This window comes from Emys orbicularis, chromosome 17, assembly GCF_028017835.1.
Source record: "Emys orbicularis isolate rEmyOrb1 chromosome 17, rEmyOrb1.hap1, whole genome shotgun sequence".
In the NCBI taxonomy this organism is placed as follows: domain Eukaryota; kingdom Metazoa; phylum Chordata; order Testudines; family Emydidae; genus Emys; species Emys orbicularis.
In genome coordinates, this window is record NC_088699.1 from 3,620,621 (window position 1) to 3,633,696 (window position 13,076).

Below are 13,076 nucleotides of genomic sequence, written 5' to 3' on the forward strand. Positions count from 1 at the left end.
AATGCAAATTGCAGCTTTCCCTGTACTTTTTAATATTGGATAGGCAATCCCATGGAGATTACAGGCCCAAGCAGAATTCAGTGTTCCCTCTATGTACTTCATGTATTGCAAATCTGTATTAAAGGTGTGGGTGGCTGCAGGCCCCTTTATCGATCTCTGAAGGCCATGCTTTGGCTATTCTTGAATGTCTGCCTGTGTGAAGAGAGAGGGGAGAATTTGGTGTATTCCTTTCAGTCCTTTAAATTGGCGCCAGGCACCTCTGCCTCTCTTTGGATTCCAAATGCTTTAAAAACATTAATATCTGCTTTCCTTTCTGATATTCTGCAGACCGACTCCTCTGGAAAGAAAATGAAGAGTGCTGCCAGACCTTGGAGTGCAATGGCAAAGCAAGGGAACCATGGGATTGACAGAGGAAAATATCTCCCCACCACTTCTTCGGGCATGAAGACCTCCAAATCCTCTACTTCACTTGCTTTTGAATCTCGGCTCAGCAAGGTACTAACCAGTAAGCAGTGTGCAAGCATTCCAAGCTGATTCCAAGCTATCACTCCAGTTAAGGCGGGGCATGTCACCAAGTGTTTAGGGCTTTGGCACTGGGTGTGTGAATGTCTGGATCAGACTCTACTGTATGCTTATTAGGGGGGAGGGATAGCTCAGTGGTTTGAGCATTGGCCTGCTAAACCCAGGGTTGTGAGTTCAATCCTTGAGAGGGCCACTTAGGGATCTGGGGCAAAAATCAGTACTTGGTCCTGCTAGTGAAGGCAGGGGGCTGGACTCGATGACCTTTCGAGGTCCCTTTCAGTTCTATGAGATAGGTATATCTCCAAATATTTATTATACCACAAGGAGTCCTTGTGGCACCTTAGAGACTAACACATTTATTTGGGCATAAGCTTTCATGGGCATAAGACACAGACCTTTCGTGCTCACTGGGCATAAGCTTTTGTGCCCAAATAAATTTGTTCGTATCTAAGGTGCCACAAGGACTCCTCGTTGTTTTTGCTGATACAGACTAACACAGCTACTACTCTGAAACCTATTGTGCCACAGTGTCTGTATACATTTGACCATATTGTATGTTTTGCGATAGTCATTCCAGATTTGTCTCTGTGTGTGGATTGGTGTGTGGTGGGGATGAAGGAGGGAATTTGACCATGGTGGGTGGGGGTGGGGGTGGTTTGGACTGGAGTGTGGTGTGTGTATAGTGCATGCATTGGATATATTGTGGGTGAAGGATTAGTCTGTACAAAGTATGTGTGGATCAAATTGTACTCTGTGGATGTGGATTGGATTGGACTGTATTGCACTAAATGGGTAGGAGTGGAGGGTGATTTTTAGGGTTTAGAATTTATTTTCCCAAAAAAGAGAGTTTTTTTTTTTTTTTTTTTAAGGGTTATGAGATATTCTTGTGACCTATAATCTGTGGGGGTTCCCCCCCCCCTTTGAAAAGGCAAGGTACATAGCAAAAATATCGTTTGTGATAGAACGTTTACATTTTATCATACTCATCTTTTTATATATATTTTAATAAGACCAGAAATGCACATGAAAATAATGTTCCATTTTATTCCAAATTCCAAACCTGGGATAGTGCTGCATCTGTGTTCTGGCAGACCCTGAACAAAGAGAGCAATATGGTCCAAGTATAGAAAAAAGAATAGGAACTTGGGAACAGAGACTTTGTTTTCAACAATAAGAGTTGATTAGCTCTGTAGAATACTACATATTGTTAATGTTCAAAGAGCCTTACAAACACTTATTAACCCTTGCAGCCTCCAGTGCAATGGGTCCATATATTATACCCACTTTACAGACTCCCACAACTCTAAGCATCTCAGAAATGAGACACTTTCAGCCCCGGGCTCCAGCCAATCTTTTTTCATTATAAGGTCCTTCCTCTAAAGTGTGGTGCTGTGCTGGCACTTCTGAGCGAGTGTTGTAGAGGTATGTGGGGGCAGGAAAGCAAGGGAACCTGATATGTTTAATTGTACATCTTTTAAAGAACATAGTGTTTTCTTTCTAGCTGCCTCCGTGATCTCTAAGCTGCTGAGCAACTACAGTACAAACAAAAGATGAGCTAATGGAAGAGTTAGCAAGGGGCTGTGGAAAGCCAGACTGGGCAGTGAGGTGCACCTGGCACCATGAAAAGTGGTGAACTTGGTGAAAACTGCTGTAGAGAAAATGGATGGAGACTTCTCCAGAGGTCAGAAAGTCAGATTGCTCTGTCTTGCTCTCAGGAATGAACTGGCAAAGGCCCTGCCAAAATGCAAAACTTCAGATGTCTGGTTTCCTGCAGTAGATCAACGCTTTGGCTATCAAAGCTCACATGCTCCCGGAGTCTGGGAAACCACAGACTGAGTCAGATGAAGAGATGAAAGAGAGAAGAAAATTGGAGCTGAGAGAGATTTGATCTTGCTTTAAAAAATTACAATTCAGGAACCCCCTAACCATGGCATGTGTTTGCAGTATAATCTCCCTTCTCATCTCTTTTCTATCCACTAATATCTCACTCTAGTCTAGAGAGAGATGCTACAGCACCTTGGTTTTTTAAGATTCTCAAAAGGCTTCTCTCTCTTGAAGGTTACTCATTAGTTAATCTGAGCTGTGGAAGTGCACAAAAAGGGAAACGCAACTGGAAGCATATGTTTTTTGGTCTTTCAGATTTGCATGAATTTCCTGAATACGCCTCTAGAATGAACTTGGATTACCAGAAAAAAAAAATCAGTCTTGCTTTTTCAGGTGCAGTAAAGTTTACTGAGTAAACTCTGGGTGTTAGCAGCTAGTGTTAGATTTTGGAATATTAACATACATAGTGGTGAGCTGGCTAGTGGAAATTCAACCAATAAAAACTACATTAAATTATATGCTTGACCATCTCTTATACGTCTGTGTCTAGTGCCCTGTAGTAGGTCAGGCTGGCACCTTGCCATGTGGCAGGAGGTCCTGGTTCAAATGTCACACCAGGACTTTGGCTCATCCCCAGTGCTGACACGACAGTGCAGTACTGGGAGAGGAGATGCTGCATTGTTAGCAGTGCCAATCTTGGATTGCCACATTAAAGCAAGATCCTTTCTGTCAGCTTTGGGTGGGTTGTCCAACTGGAAGTCCTGTGGACATAAATTTGCTGTCCTGCCTAGCATTTCCTCTCTCAGAAAAAATGTTCAGCTATTACTGAACACAATTTGTTTACAGAGTCACTGTATTAGTAGAGCCTTATTCATAAGTTTGTTTAATACTTCGGGAAACTTAAAGCAGGAAAACTTTATTCTAGTGTATGTGTTTTGTTTTGTTTTTGTTTTGTTTTGTTTTAATGCCTGGGCAAATATGATGCAGCAGCTCCACATATACCATTAGGTTTCAGGCTTGTAACTAGATCACTTGTCCTGAGATCGCAAATCCCTCCCACATCCTGCATGTTCCAAGCGCTTTCTTGAATGTCTGGGAGGGGACAAATCTGCAGTCACACTAGACGTGTCCCCTGGGGAGCAGCTGTAACTAGTTCAGGTTAGTGGGTCCTGAATTGCCTGAGCATCTTGGGTACCAACTATCTGCTTTTTCCAGAAGGTCCCCCTTCATGCTCCCTTAGCTATGCTTTTTACAGGACACCAAGGCTTCCAGTTCCTGTGCATCAACCACACTTCCATTTAAGTACCTGCTTAGAACACACCTTGGGGCAAGGATCTTGTCTTCTTCCAAGTTTGTGAACCACATCAGTGGGGCTGTATGGATAATAATCTGGAGGTTTCTGCAGCTTCTTTGTCTAAACCTGAGAGCTGATGCATTTCTGTGCTGAGAATGATTCCCTCTGGCAATCTGAAGAGCGAAATGCCCTTTCTTGGATACATTCTCCCATTTTCACACTGATAATCAAATCCTGCACCTTCCAGTAGTGATGCTAGCACCAGCACCTACCAAACTGTCCTGGGTTAGCTTTATTCACTGCTGTTCAATAAATGAAGCCCCTGAAGGTCTAAACAGCTGAAGTGATGCCAGACTTAAGATAAAGGATTTCCCTTTGGTAACTGTGATAGTAGACTCTGTGTTCTCTGCTCTTTCCTTTTGATGAAGCAGCCTGCAGTCCTCCGCGAAATGAATTTGCGATCTTGGCTCAGTCCCTAGTGGGCTCGTTGTTCATATCACAAAGCAGAGTTTATGATGCAGCTAAGTTCATCAATTCTTGCTTGGCAGAGAGATGGGAATGAGCAGACAGCCTCTCCATTAGAAATGCCTGGCCCTCCCAGGTCAGGATCTGGGGTCACTGCTGGAGCACAGTAGGGCCTTGTAAAATGGCCTCAACTGAAACAGAAATAGAAAGCAGCAATTCTTCCAAGGCCTAGTACCTTTTGTGGCATAGGGGTGCATTGAGATGCCAGTTATTTTATATTGTTCCTTGCCGGCTTTGTGCCTCAGTTTCCTCAGCTGCTTGTTTTCTTTATGTTCAGAAGCCTAGGTGCTTGAACAAGTGCAACTCCAACCAGGACGTGGGGAGAAGTCTCCAGTGCCGTGACTGATGATCAGGAGCTTCTGAATGGGACTCTGGGGATTTTTCACCCCATGCCCTCAGTCATTGCTTATTTCGTTCTCCCTCCTTCACCCCCCACTATAGCCTGCATCATCAAATCTGCATTGCCTCTTGGTCCACTTCACTGAAAGGCAGGAATTAATAGAAAAATGCTTTTCCCCACCGTGGAAGGCTGTTGAATTTGGTACTAATAATACCACCTAGTAGATAAAATTTCAAGCACATGTATGAATGCACTGGGCCTGCTGCACCAGGGGATCAGGGAGTAGCCAGTGGTGTCCATTAGGCCTGGTATCTGAGTCAAATTTCATCAGTCTCATTTCTTTCTCAGGCTGCGGGATGTTGTTGTCCTGGGTCTTGGCCCAAAGGAAAATGTCCTTGCATTGCAGTGACCTCCTTGGTGCCAAGCTGGGAAAATCCCTCTAATATATGGGAGAAGGATATTCCCCTCTTCTGAATGTTCAGAAATGACTCTGGATTACTGTTCCCAAAGCAATAATTTCAGTGGGTTTCCTTTTTCCTGAAATACTCCCTTCTCCAAGTGTCAGCACTTTTTTCTTTCAACTTGTATGTCTGTAAAATCATCTAGCTCATGGGCATACCAGATCGCTCATTCTTCGTTGCTCACAAGATATCTCTCTTTCTTGCAGCTAAAAAGAGCTAGCAGTGATGACATGTTAACAAAGCCAGGGGTGACAGCAGCCTCCGGGGTCTCCAGACTGAAGAAGACCATTACAACAGGAGCAATTTCTGAGCTTGCTGAGAATCGACTGAAGTCCAGCACAGGTAGGAGTACACTGGATGGCAGATCAATTTCTCTCAGTTTACCAAGTTCCCAATTGAGTCTCTCATATGATCATCCCACTAGTGCAGTGAGCCCTTTCCCACTATAATATTAATGTTGAGGATGACACGGGCAGACGACAGCTTTCTGTGCCTCATAGACATACCTTTGATTATAGCCTACACACCTTAAAGTCAGTGTTCCACCACAGCTTTGCTCCACTCCAACATTATCAGTTTTCCCACATTTGACACGAAACAAAATTTTACCATTTTCACAGGGTGATAAAAAATCAACTTTGCCTTTTGTGGAAAAAAGCTTGTGCGTTTGTCATTCTCAATTCAGATGTAATGGTGCTGAACTGTAGGAGTTTCACATATTGACCAGTTACAAAGAAGAGTCACTAGGTGGCACTAGTAGCTGGTGCTAAGACATGGTGAGAACTTTCTATCATCACTGCTTCCTGAGGGGATGGGGCTGTTCCATGCTGTTGTTGAAACTCAGCAGGGTCCTCCAGAAAGAATCTTAGTCATCGCAAAAGGGAAACGTCTCATTGTCCCAGACCAGACATACACAGCATTCTAGCCAAGCCCAGTCCAATGCCTAATAATGAAATAAACCAGGAGTGCTCAAACTTTTTCTGCGTGGATCATGTCTTAATAGAGAAAGATTGTCTCACAGAGGTCTCCTCTCCCCTTGCGATTGTGCAGACCCACCTCCCCTCACACAGCAGAGGCAGCAAGAGGCTGAGTTAAAAAAAGACTCAAAGCTGGATGGTGAGGTGGCATGTTGACCTACTGGCCTCCTGTGGAGCTTGTCCCCAGTGCCTTTTCCTGGTGAGCTCTGTCCCTCCGCTCCTTCCAATTGCTTTCAGCTCTGCACCAGTTTCCAAAGGCAGCCAGGCACGCCATCTGCATACCAAGTACTCTGTGCAAACACGTGGCTTTCCCTGATGAGCTCAGCAAACACACGCTTTTGTCTGCTCTCTGGTGGCATTTCAGAGAGAATGCAAGACCTTATTAAATTTGGCCGTGACCTCACTATTTATCATGGCCTCTGCAGGGTTTGCCAGCGTTCAGGCAGTGGGCAGAGCAACGTTGCTAACCAATGAGGGATAAAAACTTCATGGAAATTTTTATTCCCTTCAACTGAGTGGTGCATAATGTAACATTGTAAAGGCATCATAGTAATCCAAACACAGATCCTATTCTTCAGTGAAGCAGAGCCAAGACACTAGAATTTAATGGAGGCTTGTCACTCGCATTTCATGGAGGCATTTGAGTTTCCGCAGCCAACAGAGTCACGCTGGCCAAAGATTCTTCGGGGGACAGTGAGAGGAGGAAGAGAACATACCCAGATACTGCAGCATGGGATCCTGGGAATGCAGCCAGGGCAGCATCACTGTAGGGATCCCAGAATGGAATACATATGTCAGATATAAAAGCAGAGGCTCTGTACTGGAAAACTCATCCCCCATGCCTATAGAACAGGGGGAAGGGAGAATAGGATAGGACTCTTTAAAAAAATATAAAATAATATCTTGATTTGGTTCCTAGCAACCAGATGAAATTTGAATATTGTTCTTCCACCTTAGAACTGGTAGCTGACCGAGCATTCAGCTTTGCTTCAGCACATGTCTAATTCTGAAGGAGAACATCCGCACTGAGCAACATCAGCACAAGTTTGAGAATGTGCATCTGTGGCTGTGTAATACACAAATAATCAGTAATCATTTAAATCTTAAATTCATAAAGTGCCTTTTAATGCGGAAAATAAACCCAGGTGCTTTACATATTGTGTGTGCATGGACACACCAGATCCTGCAGACTTTACTCAGGGGAGTAGTTGCATGCTCCAAAGGGTTCTTTGAGGGTGATCTGGGCTCATTGTTATGGCTTCCTCTTTTTCTGACTGTACCTTGAGGATGTTTGCTCAGGCATTAGAAGGTTTTGATGGCAACAGGTGAGTTTTCAGTGGGCGCACTCTCACACACCCCTATAGATAATATAATAAAAGCAGGAAGGAGGATATAAAGCTGAATGCTCTCATTCCATTCGGTATCTGTCCATGCTAAGGACAGATACCGAAGGTGAAATTATATTAAAGTTAATGTTTAAAATTAAATATACACAAGTTATGAGGGAAGGTACTGTACATCTGGGGTCAGGCTTGGGTTATGAGGGATTACAGGTATTGGGTGCAAGGATGAAGAGATGCAGACATATCACATAACCGGCATAGACCCAGATTGGGGTGCAAGAGTTTTTTAAAGAGTCAATGGATAAGTGGGCTCGGGTACACCACCCATGGAATGTATAAGGAGTCCAAGTCAGTATCGGTGCAGCGAATGAGTACATGGGTGGGGTGCGTCCCTTGGTTCATCAGGGAAGGAAGTGGGCTATTTCCCTGGTCGGCGGTCTCAATTACTCAATGTGGTATTGACGGTGTCCTGTGATGTGTTCCGTATAAATGTGTCTCGACCACCTGATGGTGTCGGACACCATGAGCTGTCTCATGAGCCGGGCGTAGCGTCGACCGACTCCGCACGCTCTCAGTACCGGCTCGTTGTGGGGGTCCCACGAGCCCAGGGCTCCCACAATCAGTATCTCCTCACCTACAAGAAGATTAGGACCTGAAGTGACAGAAGTCACTGAGTGCCCCTTGGGAAATCTCCTGTGTTGAGAGAAAGAGACTTTAGAAAAGGTTCAACAGAGAGAAGTTAAGCTGCAGCAAGTGCAGTTGCTGGGACCCCACTGAAGCAGTAACTCCAAGGTGTCTTTGGCAGTGGACAGGGCTAAGCTGCAATAGTCGCTTGAATGCAGAATCAAGCTAGGTGAGCATATTTGCCTGGCTGGGAAATGTAAGACTTGGGTTTTGGGAGATCCAGGTGGCTATCGTGTGGCTGGCTGATAGCCTAGAATTCTTTGTGCCTCTCTGTCTGACCCAGAGGCCTCTGGTTTTGACATTCAGCTTTCTCCTCGCTGTGCCTCTGCCCGCGTTTTTGATCTGCATGGGAGCATGTATTTCTGCGCCTTCCAACAAAGGACCCAAAGGTCTGATGATCGTGCTCACTTTCTGATGTTTCTCCTGGGCAGGAATTGTGGTGTTGGCCTCCCATGTCTCAGGATTCCAGACTCTTGTGTGCTGAACGCAGACCCACACCATGTCATACAGACAGAGTGTGACCTCCTTGCCCCCAGCTGCAACAGACTCCCCTGGCTCCTCTTCCTTTCAAGTTCCACTTCAGACTTTCCCTGTCTGGTTTTGAACCTCTTGCTAGCCTCACTCCACTCGGCTTCCTATTCCCTCTGCAAGTCTACTGCCCTCCCCTGTCCCACCTCATTCAGCGTTAGCCCATTCTTGGTGTGAGAGAACCACAGCTTCTGCCCTCAGGCACAGCCTTTGTATCTCTCTGCCTCTTCAGCTCTACACCACCTTCTTCCAGATCTCTGCTGAAATCATAAGTTCTTTTCTCCGTTACTTACACCTGTTCCTTTCGCTCTTCCTTTTGTTCTTATTTGAGTCAGTGGTTGGGTTACTTATCTAGAATGCAGTTTTATCTGAAGGACACTATGCAAACTCAGATTATATATTGTGATGTGTCTGGAACATTATTGCTGGCCTATAACTTAAAAGAAACAAATTATTGAAATCAAAAATGCCAAGGTTGCATACTCCCTTGAGCATAACCCTCCCACATTTGTTTTGGTGACCTTGAGCAATAGTGTGTGTTCCCAATGTCGCAGATAATAAATAATTGACACCACTCTTGCCTGTCTAAACACAGCCCGTGGTGTGTAGGCTGTCCCTCATGGAGTTTAAGCCATGCACACCATTCTTTTTATGCTGACACAGACTACCCTGTCTACCTCATTAGAAGCTAATGCAGTAAATCAGAGGCAGCTTAAAGGAAGACTGGGCCAACCCCCTCTGTCCCCCTGGCAAGCGGAGTCTGAGCAAATGGAACTGGAGACAGATCCCAAGCTAGAATTCCTGCTTTGTGATGTTTGGCTACGTAAACTCCTGGCTGTTTTGAAAGTGTATGTAAAATGAAATGACACATACAAGGAGAGCTGCCTTGGATGTAGATTCCTGTTCCACTGGGTTATTTCTTGCCGTGGGGAGCCCTGAAGCAGAGTGTTAAAGGCCAGATTTCTAAAGCTCTTACAGCTGTTACTCAGAATGTTCCTTTGTAACAAAAGGAGCTGGAGGAACAACAAAACTGAAGGAGAATGGGGGAAGGTCTTTGGAAATGCCTATGTAATGTTTGCATCTACCAAGCTAAGTAGTAAATAAATTGGCTGAAAAGGTGTAGCTATACAGGTGTATACCCAAGCTGGTAAATTTTGGAATCCCTCCCATCCTTGGATCTCAGGGTTATGGGAAGGTCAGCGTTTCCCAAACTATGAAGTTTTTAGGTTTACAAATGAAACTAAATAACTGTGACTTTATACCCCATATTCTTCATAGAAATATGGTTATGATATGAATATGGCATAACTAAGATATACTTTATGCAAGATGGCTTATGTAAGATATCATTGGAATGGTTATGGTTTGCTGAATGTCATTATCCAATTTGTATGCATGTATCATTTCTGTAGCTAAAGTTAGGAATATGGACTATGTAACAATTACAACTGGGTGTGTATTCGGGAGACACCCACCAGACAACAGGCCATCAGCCTTGATGGGCCGTTACGAAGAAACAAGACTGTGAAGATACTAATCTCTCTTCTTCCTGAGAGTAGTCCTGGGAGGTAGCTGACACACTACTAGGGGCATGTCTTCACTAGCAACGTTATGTGGCTGTGTAGTCACGGCACCAGCCCCACCTCCATGAAGGAATAGCTCCCAGCACTGTCTACACTGACACGTTACAGCGCTGAACCTTGCAGTGCTCGGGGGTATTTTCTCACACCCCTGAGTGAGAAAGTTGCAGCGCTGTAAAGTGGCGGTGTAGACAAGGCCTTAGTCAGGTGCTCCTGTCACCTGTACTAAGCGCTATCTTGGACTTCTAGTAATTTTCCACTAACAGGATGGGGAGGTCAAGTTCGGGAAACAAAAGATTCCCACCTTATGTAAATTGTATTTAAGGCTAGGAAGGAAAGCAAACAGGACACTCCTCCATTGCCTACCCAAGAAGAAACACTGCTGAAAGTACCTGAAAGGACAAAGGAACTGACCTGAGGGGAAAGGCAGGGGTGAGTCCAGCCTGAGGCAGGGGTCCAGGCTTTAAGAAGAAATAACTGAAACTCTAAGCTACAGAGACTCTGCAACTTGCTTAAAATAACATTTAGGGTGAGAAATTACTTCTTGAAACTAGTATCTTTAAGATCTTAAACTTAGTATGTGTGTTTTGTTTTATTTGCTCAGTAATCTGCTTTGTTTTGTTTGCTGTTCCTTATTATCACTTTAAATCTGCCTTTTATAGTTAATACATTTGTTTTGTTTATTATTAAACCCAGTTTGTGCAATCTGTGGGGGGGCAAGAAGCTGCATATATCTCTCTTCACAGTGAGGGAGAGGGTGAATTTTTATGAGCTTGTGCTGTGCAGATCTTTCTATACAGCACAAGACAATATACCTTTTGGGTCTGCACCATAGACACCAACTTCCCCTCTGCCCGGTGGGTGCTCGACCCCCTAGCCCCGCCCCGGCCCTGCTCCTGCACCACCCTCGCCCCACCCCCATTCCACCCCCTTCCCCAAAGTCCCTGTCCTGCCCTGTCTTTTCCCACCCCAGCCCCGCCCCCTTTCCCCAAGTCCCCACCTCTTCTCCACCTTCTCCCCTGAGTGCGCCGTGTCCCCGCTCCTCTCCCTTCCTCCCGGAAAGTCCTAAGCACCGCCAAACAGCTGTTAGGCGGCTGGTGGGTGGGAAGCGCTGGGAGGGGGAGGAGCGGGGACATGGCACGCTTTGGGGAGGAGGTGGGGAAGAGGCGGGGTGGAACTTGGCTGCTGGTGGGTGCAGAGCACCCGCTAATTTTTCCCTGTGGGTGCTCCAGCCCCAGAGCACCCATGGAGTTGGCGCCTATGGTCTGCACTCCAAGGGAGGTGGCACCTGAGTGCTGGGGCAAGTCCCTTAAGCTGAGTCTTCCCAGAGCTGATCTCAGAGTCTGTGTCTTTCTGCAGTTGGGGGTGGCCCTGCCTGTGTGTGTGCTAGAGGAGGCTTAAGAGCCTGGCTCCGCAAGACCGGGTAAAGGGGGCCCAGCTGGCAGAACAGGCAGGCTCAGTGGTATCTCAATACATCAGGTGGCACCTCAAAGCGGGACAACATGTCACAATAACCTTGTACTCTGCTACCGCCCATCAGAAGATATGAAAGCGTGTTACATACTTAGGCCATGTCTACACTTACAAGCTTACAGCGGCACAGCTGTACCGATACAACTGTGCTGCTGTAAGAGTGCTTGTGTAGCCGTGTTATGCTGATGGGAGAGAACTCTCCCGTCAACGTAATAAAACGAGCTCAATGAGCAGCGGTAACTATGTCGGTGGGAGAGCATCTCCCCCCAACATAGCGCTGTGCACATGAGCGCGTATGCTGGCAAAACCTGTCACACCCCTGAGTTACAAAAGTTTGGCCGACATAGGCCATGTCTACACTAGCACTTAAGACATTTATTTACCTTGAAGGAGTGTCACATATTATCCTCACTCTACAAATGGAGAAACTGAGGCACAGAAGGTGCTGTGACTTGCCCAAGGTTACACAGCAGGTCAGTGGAAATCTTGGCTCTCAGTTCCCTGTAGTTTTCTGCAGAATCCCAATTTATAAACTTTCTGGAGTCCACTTGTAAATTCTCCAAAGGACTGTTGAGTTTAATCTCTCTGGTATACTCCCCCTCCCTCCCCCCCCCCCTCCCCATATTTCCAGCAGCAGCAGCTATTACCTGGCAGGTTCATCGGCTGAAACATTCATCTTTCCAAATGTCCTCTTGTGTGCATTTGGTTTTGTGCTGAGTGAGAGAAGCCAGATGAAAATAGGGAGTGTGACTGGGCTGGGTATGTGCAGAGCTGAGCTGACAGCTCTGGGCAGGATGGAGAGATCTGTGCGATACTTGTTGATATCAAGTTCTGTCAGCTGCAGTACTCCGCATCAATGTAAATTACATCCAAATGTAAATAGCAGGGCAGGTTTGTTTGTTTTGCTAGGCTGCTTTGCTGGATCATTTGTTTGTTCATGGGTGAAGCCTGAACCTATAAAGAGCTATTCACCTCACCTAAAAAACCACCTCTGTTTTTCAATAGAACTTTTGCCTCCCAACTAAAGGTTTGTCTGAGTTTGAGATCCTCAGGATGATTATAGCTGTTGCTACTATCTCATGTTTTATAGAGATTCTGAGCACTTTACCAACTACAGGAGGGGTAGGCAAACTACGACCCGTGGGCCATATCCGGCCAGCCAGCCAATTTAATCTGGCCCTTGAGCTCCTGCTGGGGAGCGGGGTCTGGGGCTTGCCTCACTCCTGCACTCTAGCCAGGGAGTGGTGTCGGGGGCCGCTCCGTGCACGCATGCCGCAGCTCCTGAAAGCAGCAGCATGTCCTCCCTTCGGCTCCTATGCGTAGGGGCAGCCAGTGGACTCCACACGCTGCCCCAGCCCCAAGCGCTGCTCCCATTGGCCGGGAACTGTGGCCAATGGGAGCTGCAGCGGCAGCGCCTGTGGATGGGGCAGCGCGCAGAGCAACCTGGCTGCGGCTCCATGTAGGAGCCGGAGGGGGGACATGGCCACTGCTTCCGGGAGCTGCTTGAGAGGCGCTGTCCAGAGCC

General features: G+C 46.2%; 1 protein-coding gene across 1 annotated transcript in view; it reads left to right on the forward strand.

Moving 5' to 3' along the window:
* Nucleotides 1-333: 333 nt before the first annotated feature.
* The window catches only part of SPECC1 (sperm antigen with calponin homology and coiled-coil domains 1), a 120,254-nt gene continuing 107,511 nt past the window's right edge, over nt 334-13,076 (forward strand). Inside the window, exons 1-2 of the mRNA XM_065418134.1 lie at nt 334-495; nt 5,173-5,308. Of these exons, the coding sequence (XP_065274206.1) occupies nt 349-495; nt 5,173-5,308 (283 nt within the window). The 5' untranslated portion in view covers nt 334-348. The remainder of the gene's footprint in view (nt 496-5,172; nt 5,309-13,076) is intronic.